At 37.6% G+C, this 10,766-nt stretch overlaps 1 protein-coding gene across 1 annotated transcript; it reads right to left on the reverse strand.

Moving 5' to 3' along the window:
- Window positions 1–1,945: 1,945 nt before the first annotated feature.
- On the reverse strand, window positions 1,946–7,347 carry LOC128508171 (C-type lectin domain family 4 member M-like). Its single transcript, XM_053479387.1, has 6 exons — window positions 7,088–7,347; window positions 6,889–6,969; window positions 6,568–6,771; window positions 4,098–4,243; window positions 3,242–3,348; window positions 1,946–3,143 (listed from the first exon to the last, which is right to left on the reverse strand). The coding sequence occupies exons 1-6, from the start codon at window positions 7,194–7,196 to the stop codon at window positions 2,975–2,977; spliced, it is 816 nt and encodes a 271-aa protein (XP_053335362.1). The 5' UTR covers window positions 7,197–7,347; the 3' UTR covers window positions 1,946–2,974.
- Window positions 7,348–10,766: the final 3,419 nt, after the last annotated feature.

Consider the following 10,766-nt stretch of genomic DNA (forward strand, 5'->3'; position numbering starts at 1 on the left):
GATTTCTAACAAACGGTACCAGAAATAACATTCTTGTGTTTACTTAGCTGATGCTGTCTCAGATATACAAGAAATTAATTGTATAATATATAAAAATAATTTTTTATACATACACATGATTTACTGCTTCATTGATTAGGCCATTAATATCTTCCTTATACCTAAATTAGAAGGCCCTATTTGGTATTCAAACGAAGGTCTCTACAACAATTCACTCACATTACACCAACTTCCTGTCAACATGGAGTCAATTGGGGTTCAGTCATAAAAGACAGGGTGCCATGATTTTTATTTTATGCTTGAATGGGTTGTATTTGCACCACATCTAATTGAACAGGAGGTGGCAGTATGACTTAAGTAGATGTGGTGCTCCTTAGATGTCTCTTGCACTTGGGGGTATCCTTAATGCCAGTCTTGAGAAATTGGTGGGTTTCAGCAGGACGGGCATAAAACCTGTGCTAATAACTTGAGTTTTGAATGATCCGATGTGGCAACCCCTTGAAAGGTACAAAACCAGAAGAAAACAAACAAACAAAAAATCCTTATGGCTCTGGTGGGAAGTCTTAGGGATCATCAAATGCTTGCTCAAGCACCAGAGGGCCACACCAGTTCCAACCTCTTACTCCTTACCAAGCATTCCCTTTATATTACTATACTATAAACAGAGTTGGGTATAACGTATCACTGTGTTGAAGAGCTTTTTGATTTTCTAACGGGTTCACTCTTTTTGCATGGGCGGCACCACAGACACACAGACACTCACTCACTTACTCACTCAGGAGGTGCAAGGTGGCAGTGCTAACCACTACACCACCACACGGACACAACCTTTTTTATTTAGAAAAAATGGGGAAGGAGAAAGGTCAAAAAAGGGAAGGCGGGGAAAAAAAGCTGAGGATTTTTAAGGCAGGGAAAGACTGAGATCCATTAACATTAATTATTGGACCTGGCGGCCTCGCCCCTTCGCACACCTGCAGAAGGGGGGGGGGGGGGGCGCCTATACAGTATAGGGAGCCTACGGAGTGAGCGAGGAGTGACAACTGGTTGAGGCGCACACCGTGAAAGATGTTTTTAAAGTAACTCGAAAGTAATGATTTTAGTAATTTCATTACTTTTTACATGTAATAATTAGTAATGTAGTCAAATTACAATTTTAAAATAGTAATTAGGCAACGCAGGTTTATTAGTATAGCAGATTTCATACACAATGGTAATTCAAAATGCTTTACATAAAAGCGAAGAAAATAATCATAAAAAGAAATAGAAAATAATAGCACTAAAACTTAAAAAATTATTTAAATTTGATTTAAAATAAAAACAGTTTATAGTGTCACTTTTGAAACTACTTAAAATTTGATTCAGAATCAAAACAGGAAACAGTTGAAAATGTAAGAAACATAAAATACAGTGCAGTCAGTCTGGACGTAGCATAGTGCTCATTCAATAAATGCACAGCTAAACAGATGGGTTCTAAGTCTAGATTTAAATGTGGCCAATGTTTTGGCACATCTGATCTCTTCTGGAAGCTGCTTCCAACTGCGGGCAGCATAATGGCTCGATCCTAACGATCTACAGTAAGTGGTCTGTTAGGTTCATATACACTTTAAAATTTATCCTAAATGTTACAGGAAGCCAGTGTAAGGACCTGAGGACTGGTGTGATGTGCTCAGATTTTCTGGTTCCAGTCAGAATCCTGCAGCAGCGTTCTGGATGAGCTGCAGCTGTCTAGTGGTCTTCTTGGGAAGGATGGTGAGGAGACCATTACAATAATCCGCCCTGCTGGTAATAAAGGCCAGGGACGAGTTTTTCCAAGTCTTGATTGGAAACAAAACATCTAATTGTTGCAATGTTTTTAAGATGATAGTATGCTGATTTAGTTACTGCTTTGACATGACTACTGAAACTACAGTAAGTAGTCATGAGCAGGGAGTCTCCAGAATCTCCAGAATCACGCCAAGATTCTTGATTAGTAATTTGTAGTGGATTACTTTATTTGAGTAATTTCCTCAACACTTATTATTAAGTGCTGTATATTTATTTATGATATAATTCTAAAAGCAATTAAGAGCGATCTTATATAATCTAACAGTAATCCCTAATTTACATTTGGGTGAAAAATTGTCTTCTTCTGATGACACAAATTAAAGTGTCATCACTTTTTCATCGTGGAGGTGTGACCTGTTTCCCTGTTCTTGTACAGTAATCTACTCTTGCGGCTTTGATTTCTATTATGGCTACTCTCTCATTAACTTCTCATCAACAAATTAGAGATATAATGCATTTACAGTGGAACCTCGGATTGCGAGTAACATGGTTTGCGATCGTTCTGCAAGATGAGCAAAAAAATTAAAAATAAATTTGACTTAAAAATTGAAAAGTCTTGGTTCACGAATACTAAGTATCATGTAGGACGCATGTGCTTTTTGTTTTGATGCCGAGCATCACATGATCACAACTTTCTCTTTTTCAACTTTTGAACTCTCTCTTGTGCTGCGTATTTGTGGGTAATCGTCTCCCCTGCTGGGTCTTAGTGCTCGTCTCTTACTGGTATAATCAACATCCGTGCACATGTGTACTGTTTACTATAACATTGTGACCATGTGTGTGTGTGTAAAACATGTTTTATTTTGTTTGTATGCGTATGAGTGTGAAAGTCATCCTTTCACACCCGCATATACTGTTAATTATAATGTGTGTGTGCACGCATGTAAAGCAAAAGCAAATCTCATCAGAGAGGTTAAAGATCCATTTTCGCTTTCTCTGTCATCCTGCATTGAGTAATCCAAGGTTTCACTGTAATTAGAAGTACAGTGTAGTACACTACACAAAGTCGACACTTATACAGTCTAACAGCAGTGTCGGACGTAAATTACAGAAAATATAAGAAAATATTAAAAAAGAACATTCAGCTAAAATTGACATATTTTCATTATGTTTGTGCACTAACTTCTAAAATCCTCTCTTTCACAGAGACTCAAAGGGGAATTATTTTCTCACAGATCCAAGAATTAAGGCCAAAGCATGAATTATCATTCCACGTGCTTATGAGATCGTTTACAGGTCGTCCATCATCCGGTTTATAGCCAGTCTCAACGCAGTTTTCATCTCCATTTGATTTGCTGGGCTCATTAGTCCACCAGAAGCTAAAAGCACACACACACACAAACAGGAAAATCAGCACATCTACAGCTTCATCTTAAAAACCAATTATAAGCAGATCAGCAATTTAGTGAATTCTTACGCAGTGGTCAGTGGTGTACCGTCCACCCATTTCCACTCCCCCTCCGTTCCTCGGTCTCTTAAACCGATCCAAGCGCTATTTCCTCTTCTTAACATCTCGATAAAATCCTGTTGAGGTAGAACAACTCATTATGCTAACATCAATGTTAATCCACCTGAATGAATCAGAAATATCTTACCAAGAAAGGTACAGTGAAACCTTGGATTGCGAGTAACGAGGTTCACGAGTGTTAAAAACACTCGCAAACACTGTTGACTTTGGAATTTTTTTGACTTGGAACACCAACAAGTCTTGATTTACGAGTACCGAGTATCACGTATCACGCATGCGCTTCTTGTTTTGACAACGAGCGTCACGTGATCACAATTGAGCCAACGTTTTTTTTCTCTCTTGTGCTGTGTATTTGTGGGTAATTGTCTCCCCTGCTGGGTCTTAGTGCTCGTCTCTTACTGGTATAATCAACATTCAAGCACGCGGGTATTGTTTACTACAACACTGTGACCCCATGTGTGTGTGTAAAACATATTTTATTTTGTGTCAGTATGCATGTGTGTACAGCGCGTGTGTAAAGCAAAAGCAAGTCTCATTAGGCTTTGTGCCCCCCACACACACACACACACATACACACACCTGCTACTTTTGCCTTCACAGACACACAGACACACTGTTTCTTTCTGCTCTACACAGAAACACTGCTCTGTCACGATTCTCTTCAAAGGAGCGCACAATTTGAGTTTCCATTATTTCTTATTGGAAAATTTGATTTGGTTTACGAGTGTTTTGGAATACGATTGGCTTCTGGAAAGAATTTTGCTCGCAATCCAAGGTTACACTGTATTATACTTTTAAATTTCACCTGTTCCTCTCTGCTGTTTATGATCACCAGGTTGGCTCCTCTCTGTCTGCAGTCTTGTCTGCTCTCATCCCAGCTCTTCCCCCCAATAGACATGTAGTAAAGACTGGACCTGAAGACGATCCACCCCGGCTTCCTGATATCCTCAGCTGTTCTTAGAATAAATTAGGGTTTGTTCTTTTAGCAAAATCTACCAAAAAACAGTGTACACTAAGTATTATATTTTGATACTAGAATAATTACAGTAGCTATCTTAACTAGCAAGATAGCAAACACGAGGCTAGCTAATATATTTGTTATTAAAATAATTAGCTAGCAAGTTAGCAAACTTTAGGCTACGTACAGTATTTAAAATTTAACCAGGGCAACTAGCAAGTTATCAAACCTTAGGCTAAACAGCACTTATTTTTACATTGTTTGAAATTATTAAATAGCAAATTATAAATCATTACACTAAGTACTATATTTTGTTATAAAAATAGCTAACCTTGTTAACTTGAAAATTAGCCAACATTATATTTTGTTAACAAATTAGCCATGTCAGCTAGCAAGTTAGCAAAGACTTCTCTAAGAATTAAGTATACTTTGTATTTATAATTTAATATCAGTCAGGTTCACTCACAAGTCAGCACATAAATTAAGTAGTATTACATGTTTAACGCTGAAGCACTGTGTGTGAGGGCCCTCTTGTTTTTCTGAGAATTATTACTTTTTTCCCTTTTTTTGGGCTTTTTGGTGGTCTTGACATGCTCAAAAACTCATGAAAATTGGCAGACAGTTTAAAATCTGCTGCCATTAGGATCCAGGAGTATCTGGGCCTCGGACGTGGCTCGGGACCCTAACACGAGATTTTGGTGCATGGTTCATACACACTCGCACGTATGCATATGAAACCCGGTACACATTTAGAGCTCATTGAGCTGAACAACTTCCACATTGCATGTCATGGGCTCAACTGGACAGGAAGTCAGTTACTTTGGGTTGTTTGTAAAATGCACCAAATGAAATTTAATACACTCTTCCTAACGAATTAATGCGATCGCCACCAAAGCAGGCTGATGTGATCTCAAGACATTGAGGATGCAAAATTGTAGAGGGATTTTTGATTTCTCAAACGGGTCAGACGTTACGATGCCTTAAACTCGCGCTGAACAGTAGTTAATTAATTTCTATGTGGCATTATATTGAGTGACATCACTTTGCATTGAGTGACATCACTTTGAGTAACATCAGAGTGTGATGCTTTTTTCCAGCTTCTGTGGACACACACCCCTCCTCTTCTCGCCTTCACACACACTCTTAATGGAAACACTGCTCTGTCGCAATTCTTTTTATAGGTAAAGTGGAGGTTAACTTGTTTTATTTTTACTTTACAGCAGTGATTCCGTTAGTGTGTCGCTTACTCGAGCATCATTAGCGACGTCATTAGCGATGTTTTATCGGGAAAATTCCTTCCGATAATTTTCCAGATAAAACAGTGTTTCTATCAATGTTTGTGTAAAAGTCAAATAAGAGAAAAGGGAAACTGTATAAGATGAGAAGAGGGAAAGGGAAGGGTCTGATTCCTTCTCTCTTCTTACTTTAGCTTCACACACACACACACACACACACACCTATAAACAGCATGTGCACACACAAACGGAAACACTGATCTGTCAGAATTTATTTTTAGTTTTCTTAAACGTAAAATGCAGGTTTTAAATTGTTTTAAACACATTGAAGTGTACAAGTTGTGCAGTTTTCCCCGGGCGGCGATGGCGTACGGTGATTGGGCCCGCTCATCGTTGCTTGCAACTATATTTGTATTTGAAATTATCAAGCAGGACAAATAGCAAGATAGCAACCATTAGGCTAAGTATTATACGGACTGTGTAATGATGATATTAGTTATAAAACTTTTAATTAAAAAAAAAAAAATTAGCAAGCAAAAAATTATTTATTTATTTAGATTTTATATTATAATAAAAATTCTAAATTAAATATAATAAATTATATTATATTATTTAATTATTTATTTATTTTTATTTATTAATAAATTATTTATTACTGTACAGTTATGTTGTTATTTTATTTTTAATTCTATATTTTATTTTATTCATTCTTAGTTAAATTTATCTTCTGTTTTTCTTTTCATATTTCTTTTTTTATTTCATAGTCTTTTATTTTAACTGCATATCGTACTGTGTATGACTGTGTAAACAATTTTTTATTAGAATTTGATTTGATTTGAAAAACTGATTTATATTTAATTCAATTTAGCCGTGACGTTCACTGGCCAGTTATTAAATATAAACAAACATTAACCTAACGTTTATTTAAGTGGAATGAGTGCTGAGGTTCACCAGAAAGGGTTTTCCCCCCACATGCTCATACAGTAGATTAACAATGAGTCGGCTAATTCTGTACACTTCTCTTCTCACCAACATGTAACTATTTTCTGTTCATAAAAAAAAAAAAAAAAAAGGTCACTGACCGAGGTTGAAAAATCTCCTCTGGATTTCATTTTTCTCTTTGTGTAGCTGATCTCTCGCTTTACCCAGGTTGATGTTGTTGTTGTTTAACTCATCTTTCTCCTTGATAAGGTCTCTGGACGTGCTCTGGAGCTTCTCTATGACTACAGACAGCGTGTGATTGTCGCAGCTCGTCACTAAGAGCTCCGTATCCACCAGAGGCGGAACTGTGGATCCAAATCAGAGTAACGTTGTTCAAAATATAAGACAAGAAAAGACTGTTTCATCCTGTAATCTCCAGTATTTGTAATATTCTAAGTAACACCAGTGATGTGATGACTTACGGTACAGCCTCAGGACGATGTTAAGAGCTCCCTGAACCATACACATTAGACCGATACACACTCCAGCCACTATGAGTGCTCCTATAATACAAAACCACAAAAAAAACAAAGGATTTACAATATATTTTTTAATTACATTAAAAATATTGAAACAGTCTTTCAGTACACATTTAAAGTATACTATAAGTCATGTCCTTACGTCTGTTCTGAGCGTTTGTGCCAGGCGAGGGAGACGGCGTTTTCTTCATCACCTCTACATTCAAGTAATTAGGAGGTTCCAGAACGTTCGTATTCCGAGTTACAGGCATCGTCTGCTTCAATGCGAAGAAACGTATCGCTAAAGATCTATGCTCTTTATACCCTGTGTGTCTTGTCCTGTCTCTGTGGTTAGTGTTACAACGTTGCACGGGAGCTGCAAAGCAGGAACTAAGAGCAATGATGCAACCCGAGGAGGAACCTGACTTTCCTCTGCAATAACCGCATTAGTGAAGACGTTGATACATTTCGGCTTTGATTTTTTTTATCTAAGATTTGTGTGTAAGAATCGGTCTAAGATTTTTTGTGTCATCATCAGTTCAGGACACAATGAGTTTTGAAGACATTTAATGGAAAGAGCTAGCATGATTCCGAATCCCTCATGAGTTGCGTGCTGAAAAGTGTGGCCTGCATTTGTATTCAGCCCCCCTGTGTCAAAATTTTTTAAAACCACCTTTCTCTCTGCAATAACAGCTGCAATCCTTTGGGGTAAGTCTCTACTAGCTTTGCACATCTAAAGAGTAAATTGTTTTGCCCATTCTTCTTTTGAAAATAGCTCAAGCTCAGTCAGATTGGTTGGAGAGCTTCTGTAAATGTGTTGGATCTGCCGTGTTTCATTTAGTAAAATCACACCAACAAGAAAAACAAGTCAATAACCACCAAACGGGGTGGGTCAGAGTGAAATTGTGACAGTCTTTAATGACTCTTGCTTACACAAGGGAAAGAGGTGACTTCAGACAAAAACGAAAAAAAAAAAAAATCTTAGTGTTTAACAAAATACTGTTTTCTCCATATGGACATAATTAGAGTCATGAGATTATTCTAGCCTTTCAGATTCACAGAGGACAAACTACCACACACTTCACCAGGAGTGAAGAAGTATCACTAAAGAAAAACAAGAAAGGCCTCTATTAGTCATAGGACGTACTGTGAACGCTTTTGTGAATGGATCGGCTGGAATGCTTCAGAGCTTCATCTCGCCATCACTAGCCTCTAGACAAGACATACGCTGAATATAAAGAATGTGTTCAGCGCCATTTTAGCAGACAAAGGGAAGTAACAAATTTACAAATACACAGACATAAACCCCCAAAATCCTGGAATTAAACTTAACACATTCAACTAAAATAAGAGCCATGGATAACCTTAGTTGATGTAAATAGGATTGTGCTACGTAAATAACAATTACATGAATCAGGACACCACATTTTCCAATATTCCCTCCCAATAAGCATATTTGGTACATTCCAACTTCTCTCAAAGGTCTAATAAAACAATTAAACTTAAATCATATGTTCAATTGATATTTTATCCAGAAAATGTTTGTTCAGTTTTAGCCATGTTCTAATGCACAAAATTTAACTGGTTTAAATAGTGATGGCGGGACGAAGCTTCATGAAACCTTAAAGCCTTCCAGCCAATTGCTTCACAAAAAGGTTCATTTCTCGAGGGATTTGCACACAAACCCCTAAAACAAGTCCAGTCCCAAAATATTGGCACTGGACTGACTAATCAACACAAGTGCAGACACACTGACCTACACCACCAAATTATCGTACACACCAACCTGTAAATGCTTCACTGTTTATCTCTTTTGCACAATGATCATTACTGGACTACTTTTTGCACTAATTCCTCAATTCTTGCTGCTGTTTTAAGGAATGTTTATGTTTACCCACTACCTCAACACCATATTTTATGTTGTTATGTCGTGGTTGCGCACTGTCACTTTGTTGTTGCTCTTGTTTGCACATTTGCACGTGCACTTTATGTTGTCTATAAAAGTGTTATTCTTAGCTAGTTAGTTTTTGTTAATTTATGTTGTAATTTATGTTAGGTCTCTCTGTCTTGTCTCTGCTAGACAGTTAACTAGGCCTCTTGGTTAGCTAGTTTAGTGTCTATGTTAATTTATGTTGTAAATTTATGTTGCATGTAGCACCTTGGTCCTGGAGGAACGTTGTTTCGTTTCACTGTGTACTAACTGTATATGGTTCTAATGACAATAAAGCCTACTAGAACTTGAACTTGAACTGGTCAAAGAATGTAAGATGAGCTGATGTGTTCGTAGTAATTTTACTAGTCCTGTACACTATGTGATCCTCTCAAGGCTGTCTTGCCCTACTGTAGGTTGGACATGGGAATTATACATGATTTTCATTAAACTATGCATTTTTCTATTGTGAGTACAAGATAATAGTCCATTTAAACCATCTCAACGTCAAAATCAACTTTATTGTTGATTCTGCCAAGTGTACAGTACATACTAAGTACAATAATAATAATAAAAAAAAACATTTACAAAACCTTAAATAACACAAACTAAGACTAACACAGTATTAAGACAAATGACTAACTGTCCTGGAAAAAGGGACAGATAAGGCCGATATTGTGCAAATTGAAACAGCGCAAATAAGATTAGTGCAAATTAGCTTTTTTTAGTTTGTTTAAAGTGACATAAGTTTACAGTTCTTGATTGCTGGGCTGCGGTACTGACAAGACCAATGCTGCACAAGTGACAGGTGCAGGTGAGTGTTTGAGTCAGAGAACAAGGGTGGGAGAGGCCGAAGAGCGAAGGGGAGGCAGAGCTGGGAGGGAGTTGAGCTTCCTGATCGCCTGATGGATGAAGCTGTTCTTCATCCATCTGTTGTTGGCTCCTCCTATGTGCTTGTGCTTGTTTGTAAGCCTGTTACATTGTGATCAAGGTTTCATGGTAGTAGCACACATACCAAAGTGACATTACATTAATATTTTATATTTTTTGTCATATGAGAAGGAGGGACAGTGATGTTTTCCAACTGGAGCAATGTTACTAAGAAGATGAAATAATAATAATAATAAGAAGAAGAAGAGGACATTATAGCCTAGTGGATGTAAGTCTGGCAGGATGTGATTAACGCTTTTCAAACTGAGGCAGTGTTACTGAAAAGAAGAAGGAAGAGAAGGGCAGTTCATGTGCACATGTGCTTGTGCAACTGGTGTTTGTGGGGTGGGAAGGGCAAGACTATACAGTAGACTATACAATTTGAACCACTTCCTTAACCCCCAATCGCAACGATCAGTCACCGTAAATAATACAAGCCTTAAACCGCTCTTCACTAAATACTTCCTGGATTTCTTGACACACGCTTCAAAGCATCGCCACAGTACGTCCCATCACTATTGTTTAGTTTTAGCCATGTTCTAATGCGCAAAAATTAACTGGTTTTAACATTTTAGCCTCAAGCCAAACAACAAAGCCAGTACACGGGCTCGGTAAAAATGACAAAGTTAATTTCCAAACCAAAACAACAATGTGTTTAATTTCATTGATCAGTGACCAATAGTCTGTAGAAGATATGTGTGGCCCAATACATGGCCATTACAGTGACCAGCAATTTTTAAGGCTTGCCACAGATTCTCAAATGGATTTAGGGCTGGACTTTGACTAGGCCGTTCTAACACATGAATTTGCTTTGATGTAAACCATTCTATTATAGCTCTGGCTGTACTGTATGTTTAGGGTCATTGTAGTGCTGGAAGGTGAACCTTTGCTCGAGTCTTTTGCAGACTTTAACAGGTTTTCTTTCAAGATTGTTCTGTATTTGGCTCGATCCATCTTCCCATCAACTTTGACTAGCATCCCT

The sequence above is a fragment of the Clarias gariepinus genome, chromosome 20 (assembly GCF_024256425.1).
Source record: "Clarias gariepinus isolate MV-2021 ecotype Netherlands chromosome 20, CGAR_prim_01v2, whole genome shotgun sequence".
Classification (NCBI taxonomy): domain Eukaryota; kingdom Metazoa; phylum Chordata; class Actinopteri; order Siluriformes; family Clariidae; genus Clarias; species Clarias gariepinus.